The sequence below is a fragment of the Varanus komodoensis genome, unplaced genomic scaffold, assembly GCF_004798865.1.
Source record: "Varanus komodoensis strain SLA01 unplaced genomic scaffold, ASM479886v1 scaffold8, whole genome shotgun sequence".
In the NCBI taxonomy this organism is placed as follows: Eukaryota; Metazoa; Chordata; class Lepidosauria; order Squamata; family Varanidae; genus Varanus; species Varanus komodoensis.
In genome coordinates, this window is record NW_025336481.1 from 24,305,340 (window position 1) to 24,322,850 (window position 17,511).

General features: G+C 40.2%; 1 protein-coding gene across 3 annotated transcripts in view; it reads left to right on the forward strand.

Moving 5' to 3' along the window:
• LOC123036311 (opsin-VA-like) overlaps positions 1–16,071 on the forward strand; it is a 17,527-nt gene extending 1,456 nt beyond the window's left edge. For 2 of the 3 annotated variants that reach the window (XM_044455460.1, XM_044455461.1), the window contains 5 exons: positions 6,806–6,919; positions 7,874–8,202; positions 9,155–9,400; positions 11,929–12,034; positions 14,528–16,071. In XM_044455460.1, the coding sequence (XP_044311395.1) occupies positions 6,806–6,919; positions 7,874–8,202; positions 9,155–9,400; positions 11,929–12,034; positions 14,528–14,844 (1,112 nt within the window). In that variant the 3' untranslated portion in view covers positions 14,845–16,071. Of the gene's footprint in view, positions 1–6,201; positions 6,920–7,873; positions 8,203–9,154; positions 9,401–11,928; positions 14,499–14,527 lie in introns of those variants that run through there. The other variant, XM_044455463.1, reaches the window with a different exon arrangement.
• Positions 16,072–17,511: the final 1,440 nt, after the last annotated feature.

Consider the following 17,511-nt stretch of genomic DNA (forward strand, 5'->3'; position numbering starts at 1 on the left):
CTGCTTAGGGCTGAGCTACTCATCCACAATGCTTCAGTTCAAATTTTCTCTCACTCAAAGCACAAGGTTTACTTGGAGGTCAGCTCCCTCCTGAGTCACTGGGACCTATTGATCTGTAAGTATATTTTGGGAACACAGAACTTACTTTTGAGCAACTGGGGCACCAGAGCAGAGGTTATTTTTGAGCAAATGTGCATACACATCACCTTAAAGTGTTACCAGACCAAAAGATATATAAAAGCCAGTTGACATATTCTGCAAGTAGATGAATGAGGCAATAACCACACTGATAGAGAGCACGATCTCATAACACTGTGATACACACACTAGCTGAATACTTACCATTCACGCAGCAGGTGCAAAGGTACCACTAATACGGCAAGCTTCCATGGGGTTAACATGGTGCATAAGACATAGAACGTTGAAGTTGCTCAGAAGAACAGCTGAAAATTCTGGTAGCTTTGCTGCCTTTTCACCCTGAAGCCAAACTCCTCCTTTCTCTTCCCAAGTCTCCTTTCTGAGTGCAAGAAGAGGGAACTTGTTTTTCCTCTTTGTATGTTTCCATGGGATTTCTTTATCTCAACAGTCCAAAGGGAAGTGGCGAGAACAAGCTAGTTTGCAGAAGGTAACATGATCTGCCTTAGTGTGTAACTGATGATCTTTGCTCGTTGGAAAGGTTTAACTCCCTTTGCCTCCAATTTTTCTTTTTTTCTATCCAGATTTGTGGATCACTGTTTGGCAAGCTGGATGTACTTAGGGGAGAAACAAAAAAGCAAATGAAAGGTCATCAGGTATCCTGGCATTAGGGAAGATGTGCCAGTTCCTGGTCTTCCCTTTGTGACTAAAACTACCACTAGAGCAGCTCCATCTTTACTTTGTGGCTTTTCCTTGCTGTCTCTTGACACAAATAAGTTTATTATATGCTTAAGGATGACATCCTTTTAAAATTGTCCTACAATATGATGCTAACCCACCCCATTTCCCCGGTGAGAATAGGTGGCTTGCATATATAGGCATGAGTGTGTGATTGTTGTGCTGGTGACACAACAATCACACAAGAACTTCCTCTGCTTACGATGGTATAGTGCTCCTGTGCTTATTTAGCAAGATCACCACTATCTGGATTGGCAATACCAGCATATTATTCTAGAGATGCTAAGAGCGTAGTGGTGATAAGTGTGAGCAGAGAAATATGACACCCCTGGGTTTCAAAACTCACCTCAGCTTGGAGCACCAGGGAGGTGTTTTCTAAACATCACAATTTATTCTTGCTGATGGGATGACTCTGAGCGAATTCATTGCTAGTGGTAATTCTTCCATTTGTGTTTATGGATTTGACCCAGATTCCTGGATGGATACACTGTGTGCCCCTTTTCCTTCCTTCCTTCCTTCCTTCCTTCCTTCCTTCCTTCCTTCCTTCCTTCCTTCCTAACTCAGCAATTGTGGTGTTAGAAATGGCAAACAAGGACTGCCCTTAGATGTGCAGACCCACAAGTCCCATGGTTGAAGCCCCATCGGTGAGGGTGTTCGAGGACAGGCTGGACATACACATGGTAGGCATGCCATGAGTGGAGCCAGCTGGAGCCGGGGGTCAGACTAGATGGCCCAGGACTCACTCTGTTTCTATGTTTCTATCACCTCCCACCCAGCAGGATCAATGTCCAGAGAGGATTTCCATGGAATTGACTTTTATCTGGCATTAATGGTAGAAGTGCTTTCTTTTCAACTCTTCAGAAAGGGATGGAAGACCCCTCTCTATTTGCTGCCATTTCAATAATCTGTGGCAAAATGTGTTTTTATAGTGTTTTATACTGTTTTATTATATCCTTATTGCCTATTTGTATAATTTGTGTATACGTTCGTGTTGTGAACCACTTAGAGAGCTTTGGCTGTTGGATGGTGCTAAATGAAAACATTAATTATAATTACTTCCTTGAGAGGGTTTTACCATTACTAGTGGCCAAAAACAACACTGACAACATAGAGGGATGCATGTTGCCATGCATATAAAATATAACTTCCATAACGTGTCACTCGGCACAAGCAATGGCCATGCTGGGTGAGGATGATGGGAGCTGTCTGCCAACAAGCTGAGTGACATCTGGGGAAGCTTCATTCACACACACACACTTTAGAGGCAGGCTGCCTCCACACTCCCCAGCAAGTTGAACTGCTGGAGATTTGGGGGAAGTAGCTGAATCTTGGGAAAGCACAAGATTAGCAACTCTCATATTAAAAAATAGAATGAGATAAAACTCCAAAAATAGGGACAAAGCGTGGAACAACAGTCAAAAATTGGGAGCTGCTACTAGTAAACGCCTTGTCCGACAGACAGCTAGGATGTAAACAACATCTCCATGGGCCAGTACTGCTATTTGCCCTCAGCTTGCTGGCAGGAATATACCTAAGCTGGTTTGTGTAGGGCTGGCTTCTATGAATACTGTGTAATGTTGTTCTTAGCTAAGATGTGCCTGGGCTAGCCCTAAGCATTAAAACACCCTTGACAGCCACTTGGCGCAGCGAGGCCCAGCTATTGGAGCGTCCAGTTAAACAGCAACCATCATCGGATTGATCTTAGAACTGATGTTGAACCTGTCAGACCTTTCAGTAGAACAAATTCTTTGCAGGGTTTCCATGTGTTATATTATGCAGGCTGTGTATGCAAGCTATGCATTACTCACACAACATCTCAACCAACTCTGTTTTTTCACTTGGGAAGGGTAGAAAGAAGTTCTAACTTTGGACAACGTTTTTTAACGGGGGTGCCATTTGCTCAGCAAAGCACATTAATCTTTACACCCATAGAGTTGATTTTTGAATGCCTTGTTCTTTAGTTTAAAATGAGGTTATCATTAAATCTAACTCACCATTTCATCTAATAGCAAGTTGCCAGTCACAGAGTGAACTGGGTTCACCAAGGGACAAGGAATTGTTTTTACATATTTGGGAGATTCCCTACATGCACAGGGAAAAAGAAAAAAAAACTCTGTTGACATTTAAAGAAGATAAAATCACATGCAGCCCCTTCATGTGAGCTGGCAAACAAATCAAGTAGGGTGGCCAATTACATGGTGCCCTAAAGGATAGAATCTTGTAGCTAAAAAGAGGACTATTGAGGACAACAATTTATACAACATTTGCATAGGCACATTGATATGAATAGTGCAAATATATAAAGAATAGCTAACATGGATAAAAATGCACCGTATCTCACCACTGTAAAGAATGACTAGGTGAGTTCAGTGCTTGCTCACAGCTGCTTGCTGTTGGCAGGCATCTCAAGACCTCTGAAAGTCCCTAAAAAATGGAGGACTGTTCTAGCCACCCTGAAACTGGGGCATCTTCAAGTAGCCAGTTTGTCATTTCATCTGAACAGGGTGACCATGGTTTAAACTGGGCTTGTTCTGAAGTTGGTAGCTATGGTTTTTTTGGTTTGGGCAACCTGGGAAAGGGCCTCTGGTCTGTTTGCTGCTATTGCAAGGGAGCCACAAAGGGTACCCACGAAGCTCTCTGCATCTGGGCTGTATGGCCCCAAAGGCTGTGCCTACCTTGACTTAAGCTGAGATATGATCATCCAAACCCAAGTCTACCTAGCATCTCTCCTTGCTATTTCCCAGTCATACCAAAAATCACTGGGAGTGAACACGAAGGCGAATTGGAAACGGGAGGTGATTTGTTCAGTTAAAGTAAAAGGAATTATCTAGGAAATAGAGGTGTGTATGTACATACTTGTCCTAAACTATACCATACACTACAGGGCATGAGTAGTGTTTGCATATAAAGCAGTGGCAACAGAACTAATGAACTTCTTTGTTTAAAGAATTTGCTCTTTTTGCTCTTTATCTGGATATTCAGCACAATTTGGCAACCCTCTCCTAATTTTGCATTACCTTTGAAACTGTTATCATGAGCCAAGGAAGAGAAAAGAAAAAAGTACCATAGCAACTGAAAATGTCAAATATCTGAGAAAGATTGAAATTGCATCATGCACATTTAAAGTACTATAAAGGCATCTCTGAAATGTAAACAAGTTTTAATGGTAGAATTAAATGTGTGATTATGTAAACTTCTGTACGCCAGTCACTCTTTTCAAGTGCATTTCTTTATTCCAGGGCTTTTAAAATGATTACAGCATGCACAGTTCTATGCAACACTAAAAGAACATGGGTGCAGTTCAAACATTTAGACAAGCAAATCTTGTATTCTGTTAGCCCATGCAAAAGCTGTCAGATAACTATGTGAAAATAAACTTTATGCTCCTCTAGAATCCCAGAACTTGATCAAGCCTGCCCTTTTCTCTTCTGCCTGTCAGAGACACTCTGCACAAACTTCATTGCTCCTTCAGTTCACACCAAGAGTTTAGCAGTGTTTCAGTGTTGAAGGAAAGCGTTCCAGGGCATGGGTCCCTCTTTTCTGAGAAGTCGTGTGATGGTGACAATTTTATGGCAATAAGATGGTGGCCAGAAATATCCAGCATGATGTTTTTAACTGGGACATTACTGGAGCAAAGCTACCAGAACCATTTCTGTCTGGAAGTATCAGCAGCTACTCTGGTATGCAATGAAAAAGCAGGTTTTTTTAAAGATCCCAGCAAATTCAACAAGACAATAATCAGGGTCAAAATTCTTCAAGTAAATTGGGAAGAATCAGAAATGATGTTATATAATCATAATAGCGAAGAATTGGATGTATTAAAAGAAAACTATAAATTAAAAATAGTAGATAGTATTAGATACTTAGGAATTGATATTCCAAAAGATAGGCAAGAACTAAGGAAGAAAAATTATGAAAAGTTAAATAAGGATATAAAAGATAAAACAGCAAAATATGAAAAGGTAAAATTATCATGATTTGGAAGAATAGCAGTAATAAAAATGAAAATACTGCCAAAGATTAATTTTGTGTTTTGGATGATTCCAATCAAGTTTTATGATCAAATACAAAGGTTATTGGAGGTTTATTGTAATGGAGGGAAGAGAGCAAAAATAAGTAAAGTACTATGGTATGAATCACAAAAAAGGGAGGACTGGGTATTCCAGATGTTAAAATGTATTGGGTTGCAAATCAGTTAAAGATAGTTCAAAGTAAAGAACAAAGTAAAGAACAAAGCTTAAAGTAAAGAACTAATATGGCGTGATATTGAATTAAAAGAATTAAGGGAAATAGGTGATTATTTAAAGACATACTGGTTTAAAAAGGATATAAAAAGATTATTAAGAGAATTCAAAATCCCTTCTTTAAAAATACAGTGGAAATATGGGAAAAATCGAGACAGCAGCTAATTCTGGGAATTTCTCTGTTAACACCAGTGGTCAAAATGGAGAAATTCCCCAAAATAGAATCAAAGGATTGGATAATAAATTAAAAAATAATCATATATATATAAATTGTAAGATTGGAAAAATAAGATAAAAAATATAACAGAATTCAGGAGTATATTGGCAGAGGCTGAATCAAATTGGTTTAATTTAATACAATCAGAAAAATGGATAAAGATGGAGGAAAAATTTAAAGAGGAAGAAAGTCAATTAACAAAATTTGAAACAATTGTGAAAGAATGCGAGATTAAGGAAGAATATACAAGTAAAGGAAGAATTGCTCAAATTTATAGAATATTAATAGAGTTAGGGGATCAGACAAAAAGTTTAAATCAATTTGGGAAATGGAGGTAGGTGAAATAAAAGAAAAGGATTGGAAGAATATTTGGAATAGAAGAGTATATAAGAATATGTTGGTTAGAATTAAAGAACATTGGATTGTGCCCTTAAATCACCAATTTAGCTGTCTAAAGCTTTTGTCTAGAGCAGGAGGAAAGGAGGCTGAGGTACCACTGGATACTGTGGATGCTGGCTGTGTCCTCTCCTTGGCTCTTGCCCACCCAGAGGTTCACAGATGGGGTGTGTTTCCAGAAAGGGCAGTGCGGGACGAGGGAAGGCGCTCTGTGTTGGAGTCTCAGATCAAACTATGGAGCAAGTTTCTGAGGTTGGAGCTGGGACTATGAATAAACCTATGGCCATCTAGACTATATCTAACAGCCATAGCCTTGCACCATAAATGAATGTATTGTTTTGTGCCCAAAAAGGATGCAAAAGCTATCAGGAATCTCAGCTCTGATATTTAAATATACTCTCTCTTCACAAAACATTTAAACAGTTTAATTTCCTCTTGTCAGAAATGCTAGGTTACATCATAAAATGTAAAAGGACCAGATGGTTCTTTTAAAATCACAAAATTAAATGAAACTAGAGGATGCTCTGGACAAACCTATAAATTGGTGGTACCCATTCTTAGTTCTTTCTCAAATATTTTCAAAATTAGTATCATAAAGACTGCTATTGAATTCTTCAGAGAGATATACTGTCAACTGGAGATCACTGTTGTTTTGTGTATAATCCTATTAGGAGACTAATTGCTTATTACTCATCAGTGAATGCAACAAAGGCACCCTTGAAAAAAGAAAGCAGCTGTTGCTCTAATCCAAGGACTTACCTCCTTTAAAAAACACCCACCCTCCATGTAGCTGTCGAATAAGAAGATCCCTGTTTGCTAGGTATTATAGCAAACCCTGTAGTTCTGGGTCCAGCCATCATGGGGAATGGTAGTTCTCTTGCAGCTGAGCCATTTGAGAGTACTACAGTGAGACCTACAATTTTCCCAAGAGCTGGATATGGAGTCTTGGCTTTCCTGATGTTTCTCAATGCACTATTTTCAATATTTAATAATTTTTTAGTTATTGCTGTAACTCTGAAGAATCCTCAGCTCCGTAATCCCCTCAACATATTTATTCTTAATGTTTCCTTTTCAGATCTTTTGATGTCCCTCTGCGGCACCACAATCGTCATAGCTACAAACTACCATGGATATTTCTTCCTTGGCCAAAGGTTCTGCACTTTTCAGGGATTTGCAGTCAATTATTTTGGTAAGCAAAGTAATGATTATTACTGCTGTTATCTTCTCCTTCTCCTCCTCCTCCTCATCATCAATAGAACATTTAAAATATAGCAAGGATTAGAAAAACAACAGCTCAACATACTAAATCTAGGAGAAAATCAACATAGTTCAATAAAAGCTAAATGCTTACTTTCCTCTTGATTGGCAGTTGATTGGGTTCTATTATGTTAAGCTAAGCAGGTCTTGCAGTTAAAAAATTTAAAATATTTGGCAAATATAGATAGTGGCACTGATCTGAGGGCACAATCCTATATATGTCTACTCAGAAATAAATTCCCTTGAATTTAATTGCAATTATGCCCACATAAGAACATTTAGGTTGCAACTGTAAGCCTTTTACCAATTTTCTGTTACCACTTGATTCCATCCATATTGGGATTAAAGCAACTGATTTCAGTTTCTAAGCAGATACTCAAAAGCATGTGAAAATGCACAGACTTTTAAAAAGTAAGTGCTACTAGTATCAATTTGATTGGTTCTTTCTGCATAAGGACAGGACTAGATTGCACAGATGCAATTTTAAGTTTAGACACAGCTCATTCTGACACATGTACAGGTCAGAAGCAAGTCCTTCTGATATCAGTAGAGATTATTCCTATAGGACTGCAGTTTTAATAGGAAGTATGTTCCTTAAACTTCAAGCTGAAGGACTGGAAGATTGTACTATGGATGAATCAGTAAGAAAAAATATAGATATTAGAATAAGGCATACATTAATTTATTTTAATAAACCTTAAGGGGTTGTAAATATTCCAACATTTTCATGATGTTGCTCTCACCCTGGTGGAACCTCTCTGTATCTTACAAATTAGATATCTCAAGTTCTTTTATCATTTCTTGTGAAAGTTGAAGAAAACAGTGAATTTGACATAATGTAATTTGATGATTCTTAGCATTTTAGCCCTTCTTACTATTTTTCTAGGAATCGTTTCTCTCTGGTCCCTGACAATTCTAGCTTATGAAAGATACAATGTGGTATGCCAGCCTCTGGGAACTCTCCAGATGAGCATTAAGAGAGGTTATCAGTTACTTGGTTTTATCTGGATTTTCTGTCTCTTCTGGGCGGTGGTCCCACTTTTTGGCTGGAGTTCTTATGGTCCTGAAGGAGTGCAGACCTCATGTTCCATTGGATGGGAAGAAAGATCTTGGAACAACTACAGCTATCTCATTGTATACTTCCTGTGCTGCTTCTTGATTCCTGTTCTGATAATTGGATTTTCTTATGGCAATGTCATTAGATCACTGCATGGGGTACGTACTAGACTCTATGTGCATGCATTTCTCATTGCTAATAAATGGAACCCCATACTTCTCTGTCACAAGCCAGTTTGCCCCTGGTGTTAATGCCTAACTTAAACGAAATCCCATAAGATGTCTGACTATTTCCATGCTCCTACTTCTCTGAAAGCACTCTGCAAAAACATGCAAATACTTTAAAAGTTGTGCTTCAAAAACATGCATACTGCTATATAAATAATGCCTAATGATACATTGTCTGAGACTGATTGTACCCCTCCGACCCCTGCAGTCAGAGCTGTTTTCCAAATTTGGTGCTGGGTCTCTGGATAACCCTCTTGCTCTCTGTCTAGTGGCTATAGGGTTGCTCTGTCCATTTTTTCAAATATCAGAATGGTGACCCATCTAGAATTGGTCCTAAAAAAATTCCAGACTGATATGAAGATCACACCATTTGATCCTAAGACCGGCTTTAAATTTAGTTTTCAGCTCATAGAGTAAAATGCCTTTAGTGTGCTGTCTAATAGCCTATCATTCAAACAGTACCAGAACTTTCTTTTCCCTCTTTTTGGTTTCATCATACACAAATAAGCTTTCTGTAAGACTGGTCCTAACAGCTTTGTGTGTACATACTGCCTGGGTTTATTGAAACCAGTGTTGCTGTTCTCTGCCCTCCAGGGGTCCTCATAGTACTTTGCAGCATAAAATCAAAATAAAAAGTAGCAACATTTAAACAACAGAAGCCATAATGAGAACAAAAATAAATAAGAGCAGTTCAAGAACAATCACAGCTAACAGAAGAGATGTCCAAGCATCAAAAAGAGCAATTGCCTGCCAGAAAATTTTCATTTCCATGAACCTTATATATGGTGCACAGCACGCTTTATTCATTAAGATGCAACGGTAGACCTAGGATGAACGTGAGACCATGATTTCTGGAATGACAGCTGCTGCTTTGATTTGACAGCTAAACCAGAAAATTGAACAAATGGGAGGAAAGAGTAGTGCAGAAGAAGAGTTCCGAGCAGTAGTGATGGTGCTTGTGATGGTGGTGGCTTTTCTGATCTGCTGGCTACCCTACACGGTCTTTGCTCTCATTGTCGTCTTTAACCCAGCACTGCACATTTCACCTCTGGCTGCAACCATTCCAACTTATCTGTCAAAGACCAGCCCAGTATATAACCCCATTATCTACATTTTCTTGAACAAACAGGTATTCCTGGAATTGTATCTTTTGTTGGTAAGGTATGGGAGGAATGGAATGGAGTGGAATCCAACCTGCAGATTCATCTGTGTATCACAAATTGGTTGTCAACTTCAAATTTGCTGGTTATTGTGAGATCCTTCTTGGGTAGCCTTAGTCTAGTTTCACGTGTCTCTTTGGTTTTTAGAATAATTTTTCTAGAGACTTTCTGAGTGCTCACACAAGCATCCTGTCCAGCAAGGGCATTCTGCACACAAAAACAGACTTTCCCATGCAGATCCCCTTCTTGGTCAGAGTCTTCCAAGGCAACAGGATCCCAGATCCAGAAGTAGGATTGTGTACCTTACCTGGACTAAGACTGCATACATAATGGGAAAGAGGTGCTTGGTATAGCTAGTATGCCAACATTATCTATACTGTTATCTTATCAATAGTTTCCAGTTTATCTGTATTACCTCTTGTGTCATATATATGATGCCACAGTTTGGTCAACATAATTCAGCTGATTCCTCAACAGTGCTGATGATACAGCCTTGGATAGAAATCTATCCCTCAGGTATCTCCTAGTTTCTTTTTTGTCTGCAGGCCAAGTCCACCCTGTCTGATCTTCCAGTCAGGCCCTCTGAGGGCCCTAGACAGCCACACCTCCTTCCCCTGGCTCGATCCCCCATTGTTGAGTGGTTGCCAGGATTTTTCACTGCCCCCCCCCCCCATTCTAAAAGCTTGGAATTCCCCTCCTGAGGGATAGTTCCTGGCAGAAAAACGTGGTCCCTTTGCTTTGCCTCACCTACCACTGGAATGCAGCCTCAGCCAGCACTCAAAGGAGATACTTGCAAGGGAGATAATGGCAACCTCTTGTTCCCAGTAGCAATGGCTCTGACAATTGGCCCAGTGTCCCCAGCCAGTGGCAGAGAGTTTAGGGTCTGAAACAGTGGTCTCACTGTTGGCACTGGTGGCACTATATGCCATTGCTCTGGGATGTTCACACCTAACCCAGCCCCTTCTGTTATGGAGTGGCGGCCATTAGCAAGCATGGGGTCATTAGATGCCATAAATAAAAATACTTATTCCCACAACTGAAATACTGTCAGTGCAGCTTTGATGTCCTTTTATGGCCTGTGCAATTAGGCTGGCAATCATGAAAGCAAAGGGCTCTTAGGCTTTACAAAGTCAAGAAAAGGCTGGGATGAAAGTTCTGTTTCATTTGCCAAAGGCAGGATGTGGCTTTAGTTGTGGGAGAACAAGCTTTTGATTGGTGATGGGGTAAGCATCAATACATCGAATAGGGATGCCATTTCCACCTCACATAATGGAGGCTAGTAACTCCAATGTCAGTGGAACAATGTATCCACTTTGGATGGCAGTCTGACTTTTAGAGGAGCTGTCCATGGTCCTGAATGCTAGGATCAACCAATGTTCAGTACCACAGCTAGCTCCTTAATAAGTCTGAACTACAACCAGGAATGGATGCACCATGTGATTGTCCCTGAGAGCCACCAGGGTCCACCATCCGCCTTTGATTGTTCCAGTGTGTAAGACCAATTAAGTTGGTTAAGGTCTTTTTTTGGTTTTTTTTTTCAGCCAAGAAACCCCTATTCAACAGGAAAATCTGAAAATAAATAATTAGGTGATGGTACTAATAGAAATCAATCTGGGTGCCTGGTTTTGGATGTCAGAATGTGAAATTGCAGTGAAAGTTTATAGCTTGGAAAAAGGGAGCTTACACCTCCCTCCCAGTGTTGTTGGATTACAACTCTGTGGGGAGTAGAGATGATGCGAGTTAGAATTCAGCAACATTGGGGGTGCCAGAGGGTCTCTATCTCTATTTTGACTAAAGCATAGATATCTCAAGATTCTTATTCATACAATCAATTTGAATCCGATTGTATTTTTACTGGCTGTATTTATTATCACTATTTATTTCTATTGTACTATAGATTGTTTTTATCTTTGTTGGTTTAAGCTTGTAAGCCATCCTGAGTAGCTGTTGTGAAGGATGGGATACAAATGTTTCAAATAAATAAATAAATATTATGCATATTAAGCAAGCAATAGAGTTCACAAAAGAGTGTGCAAACTATTCATCAGGCTAGATAGTAATCAAAGAAAGCAGGAGGAAAGCTGCCTGAGGCTGAAATTGTGGTTTCTGCCTTTACTCACAGTCTTAAGATGAAACATAGAAAGAGGCTGCAGCAGGCATTCAAAACTGTTTTTGAAAATATATAATCCATCTGCTGCTTAGATCTATTGCAGTCCTTAAGGGGAAAAACACACAGATTCCTTAGGTAGGTGGGAAACAGAAGTGGAGAGAAATTGAGCACTTTTTCTATTAACAAAATAGGTGATAATTGAGAATGAAATGTCAATAAGAGCCAAATTGAACCAAGAATGGGTCAAAACATGCTGCCCAAAGGATCTAGAATATTGTTCCTGAATTACCTTAGATAATGCAATTTAGGATTATACTAGAAAGCGATGCTATTTAGCCATGGTGCCAAACACTCGTAACATTGTTTTCTTAACTTTTTCTTGTTCAGTTTCGTGAGTGTGCAGTTGAGTTCATAACCTGTGGTCAAGTCATTCTCACAAAACCAGAAGAAGAAATTTCAACTTCAGCAGTTCCAGCTGAATGCCAAACACCTTGTAAGATCAACCAAGTGTCTCCAGTCTGATACTGTCTGAGGAACCATTTGCTGTGTTTTGGAACATTGATGCAGTTTCAAGCATTGCAATAGAACAATTTATTTCATCAGCTTTTTTGTTAGGATGAAATCCATGTCAGAGCAGGATTAATGTTTGGAATGTTACTTACAAATTTTTTAAGTGCTCCTTATGAATGGTTTTCCATGTGCATATTCACCCCAACATAGATGCAACTTTCATGCATTAAGCTCACAGACTTCTTATTTTCACCAATTTTTTTCCCTAAACAATTGATTAGTTACAGATTTAGTCATATTTACAGTTACTGAAATCAATGGGACTTAGGTTAGTCATGACTAAGGTTAGTACTATTATATCATTAGGACTGGATCCAATCCAATGAGTTTGAGTCGTGTTTTAAAAATGGGTTGGGAATTGATATTAAGATATGCAGGAGAGATGCAGTTGAAGACATCATTACATGCAGAGGCTTGTAATGTCAGGAACCAAAAAAAGTGCTTTCTCCTGAGATGCTCTCAATCTTCACTCCCTCATGTAAGAGGATTAGTTCACACTCATGGCATTTCGAAAGGGTGAAAGGCACAGGATTTGAAATTATGTATTAGTTTAAATATTTTATTGATTTACATTCCTTAGAAAAATTGTTTAAGGATTTTGTTAATTTACCCAGTTGTAAATGACTTATTAGAAAATAAGACAATATATAGATGTATAATAAAAATAGCAATAATAATAATTTAGGAAATCAGTTTTTGTGAAAGGGCCATGTCAGCTAATGGTGCAACTCAGTTCATGCCTATCCAGAAGTAAATGCCACTGAATTAAATAGGACTTGCTCCCAATTAAGTGTTCATAAGATTGCGGTTGTAATAGATTAAAAGATAATCGGAGGCCCATTTCTTTGCCTGCAAGCCTTGCAACTAATGTTAGTCCCCTATTTATTTTGTTTGCCTGCCCCAGGAACACTCCCTCTCCTTTACTGCCAGGTCCAGGGACGCAAAAGGCACACTCTGGTGACCAGGCAACCCACAGGCATGCTTACTAACACAGCCCACATTGCCTAGCACCCGCTAGGCAGTGCTCTCACTTGACCTGGCATTTGGAGCAAATGTGCAATTCATCTTGTACACAGGTCTGCAGTGGACAACTGGGGAAGGAACACCAGAATTAACTCTCCAGTGCTTCTGTTTGCTCGCTGTCAGGGTCACATGGGACTCCTTTCAGGGTATGGTCCTACCTCCTGGTTTTGAGTATCATTTTTTAAAGTTCCAATTTGGACAAGTGGGATTTGATAGTCTAGATACACGTTGGGATCCTTGAGATAGGGGTGTCCTGCTGTAATGAATGGCCCTTTAAAGAAAGAAAAGGAGGTGCAGGTAGACATAAAATTTACTATGGAATCTTTAATTATGAATCAGATAACCTGGGCCTGCAACAAAATGCTGGAGCAGTAGTGGCATAATGTTCAGGATTCTAGTCGTTCCATGGTATTCCCTTCTCCCTTTCCCAGTCTCCCTTAACAGTCAGTCATCATTTCATGGCTCCTGAACAAGCACATTCCTCATGAGAATGGCTTCTTGTACCCTTCCTCAGGGGCTCTCCCCTAAAAACAGTGGGCAGTATCAAACACTGCTAGTCTGCTTACGGTATTGAGGCACCACTAATGCAAGTGACCTCTACCAGTATATCAGCAGCAAATACGGGCATGCCGGATTTTCTGGGAATTCCTATTGCAACAGCTGTTGTGCCCATATCCTGTTTGAGGGATCCTGTGGGCAACTGTCTCGCCACTGGGCACGCAGAGTGCTGGACTTGATGGACCATTCCACGGACCATGGACGTGCAATCCAGCGTGGCTTTTTGTATGTTCTGATGTTAATGGCACACTACTGTTTATGCTAGTGACACATCAACAGTGTGAACAAAGCAGAAGTGCTGGATGCTGCCCACAGGTTTTGTCCAATATTAGTTCTACTTGGGGTAGACCTACCAAAATGAAGGGGGCTTATTTAGACTAGTATTGGATAAAATCTATTTCCTGCAGGTATAGCGGGGCCTAAGAGCTCTAGGCAGGCTGCCTCTGTTTAAAAGCTACTGCAGAGGCTAAATAGCTCCTTGGATACTGGAAAACTCTTGTGCTTGAGCTGCAGCTGAGCCCTGGACTTTTGACTTAGCTAGACTCCCATGCTTTTGGGTCCTTCCCTGGGAATATACACCTGACACCTCAAGTTCTATATGCCTAGAATTCCGTGCCTTTAGGATCCCATCTGCCAGACTGTTCCTAACTCTAGGTTGAATTGTTTTGGAATTTGATGTTGGATTTTATAACCCTGTCTTAGGTTTCCACATTGTTATCTGAGAATGGTGTGAAGTCTCTGGGCTGTTGACTCTTGAGATATTGTGTTGTTATCTTGTCACAATAAAAATAATTTACAATTGATTTTAACATGTGCTGGTCTGTTGGTGTTTCAGGGGAGCAAGACTTGACATCTAACCTTCAGATATGTTGGAGGGCAACTCCTGTAATTCCCAGTGAGCCATTCCTGTACTTTCTGAGAAGTGTGAGAGCTGCAGTCCAAGGCATCTGGAGAATGCCAGACTGGGGAAAGCTTGTGCAATGTAAGAGGAGAAACTCCAGAAAAAGCAAGTGCCTAGTCAACTCACCACAATATTCAGTTGAAAGTCAGACAGAGACTTGCATGGGATTTGCATGGCAAACGTATCAATATATTTATCACAGATATTTTATGCTATGCCTCAATAAGAAAGATTTACATAATAAAACATAAAAGGGTGAAATACAGGATTAAAAAAAGTGAAAATATAGGTCTGGGGCTATTGCACAGAGAGTCATGTGTATGATACGCAGGGGTGTGTGGGAGCTTGGTGCAGTGAGTTACTCACCCACAGGAAATGAATCTGTTCTCTTGACGCTAAAGGAACTGACTTGGAGAAGCTGAGAGAGGTAGAGTGGTTGGCAGACAAGGGCTTTGGAGATGGGCTAGCAGCCTCCCTCACCCAGGCTAACATCTGTTTTACTAGCATGGAGAAAATACGCTGAGGAAAAGGGAAATGGGTGATGACCAGAGCTCTTCTCACACCAAGTATATGCCTTTGAGGTAGAGGCTGGGCCTCAGGTACTATATCAAATTTAGGTACAGATGCTCTACCAAATATGTAGACATGTTTAGGAAAGTGTTAAGTGTCAGAGAGGAAGTTGCGTTTAGCAGACTTCGGGGCTTGGTGAGACAGTCCAAGGCTCAGCTGTAGCTGGGGGATTCCAGGAAGGGATGACACACCAAGACCTTTGTCACTGGTGCTAGTAAGAGGTCACTTCACTTCAAAAGATGGTAAGCCAGCCAGGGACACTTCTGCTCAGTTCATTCAATGGGCTCTCGGACTTCTGCCCAAAGTATCCTCCTGACAGAGCCACCAAAGCTGGTAGACAGTGCAGGACAGGGAAAAACGGGCTGGATTATAGAGGATGCTGGAAGAATGCTTGGAGATGGGAGGAGATGGTGGTTGACACTCCAAGATAGGTAAGTGGGGTGCGAAGGAGGCTGTGAGCTACGTCCCTTCCCCAAAGCACCACAATTTTCAGATGAAAGAAGGATCAGGGAAACTGGACCACCCCCACAGGGGAAAGTTGTCCTTATCCAAGCAATACTGCACTGCATATTCATGTCCTTGCTTTCTTGGGTGATCCTGCTTTCCATGAAACAATCATCAACCTTCCTGCACAGTTAAATTTACAGAACGGGTAAACTATAAATCGGCTATATGTAATTTCTAAATGTCATTTCAATAGACAGCACAATAGGAAAAATGAAGACTGGTGAATTACTAGACTATCTGTTTGGTCATGGAAGAAATATGAAATCTGAGGATTTTAAATGTATGATTTAGCCCAAATTCCCCCAGCTGTTCAAAAGACTTTTCTCTGTGGAAGTTTTTTTTCCTTAATATTACTTTTAGCAAATTTCAGAGTTAGCCTCATTAAAGATGAATTTGGAACATAATATTGGATTTTTGAAAACTCAGTTATTTGCTTCGCAAAGCTGGAAACATTTGTTCCATTTTGTTTTGTTCCTGAAAGCAAAATGTCAGTGGCTCAGTATCTCCTGAAATCCTCAAGGTGATGTTCACCCCCTGCCCCTGCACAATGAAGGGTGCTATGGAATAGAGCAGGACTTGTCCATTGTCTAAAACCATAGATTATGCCAACCACTGAGCACAATCCAGCCAAATTCAGGAGATTAAGTCCTTTTGGCTTGGATCTAAAACTCCTGCTGTGTGAACAGATGGCACTGAAGTCTCATTAATAAAGACTGCAACAATTCTTTTGTAATAAGATCATAAAGGCTCCTGGTAAACAAACAGTGATAAAGACGTATTCTGTCTTGCATATGCAGCATACACATGTAACACAGTGCACTGAATATAATATTGATATAATACTGAAAATTATGCTATCCTCCATCCAAAACAGCAGATGGCATAGTCTGATAGCACAGGATGACAAAGGCTGTTCTCTGAAGCTGATGGTTAAAATTGGTGGGCTTTGTGGCAACAAAGCAGTGTTGGAAATATATTAGTAGCGTGCATCCATCTATGAAATCTAACATTTCTTGTGTTTGCAAATATGAATAGGCTCTATCTTTTGTGATTGGATCTGTTTATTTCCTTTAAAAAACAGGAATGTTATGCAGGCACAAAATTGAACTCATGATAGCTTATGATTGAAATGATTATTTGCCATCTGTAAATAATTGCTCTTCTTCTGCCAAAAATGTAAATTGAAAATGGTTTTGTTTTGTTTTGTTTCTTTTGGCTGAAATAGATCCCCTCCCCAGCACAAACTGATTTCCTTGCTTCACATTGCAACTTATACTACCATTATTTGGGATTGTGGGTACACATGGCATTTTGTGCCACTAACACAAATTACCTGCAGGGTTCATGTGGAGTGGGGGGCTAACCACACAAATGACGGGAGCACACACCAACGTGTGCATGCATGAATGTGCACCCTGTGTGTGCGCGCTACTCATGCTGCCTCCTCCTGCTCCTTTCTGTCTGTCTCTCTTTCTCTGGCTGATCTTTTCTCTTTCCCTGGCTCCTTTCTTTCTCACTATCTCTCCCTCCCATTCTCTCTCCAAAGGGTGCTGTGAAGGAGACCCCTTCCCTATACCGTGTTCCCAGAACGATCATTTATCCTGGGACAGTCTTTACAATATGGAATGTTTAGGAACTCATTGATCACTTAAGCACCAGACCGCCAATGCAGGGCACTTGGGCTCCAGCATACCTATAGCTTCCTCCTGAGCTGCTCTGCCCTTTCTAATTTTTATTGTATGTCTTTTAATTTTTAAAACTTTAATTTTTTAGCTTGCAGGCTGGCATACTGCAAAGTGAAAGGCTGTTCATGAAGACCATCTGTATTTGGGTGCAAAAAA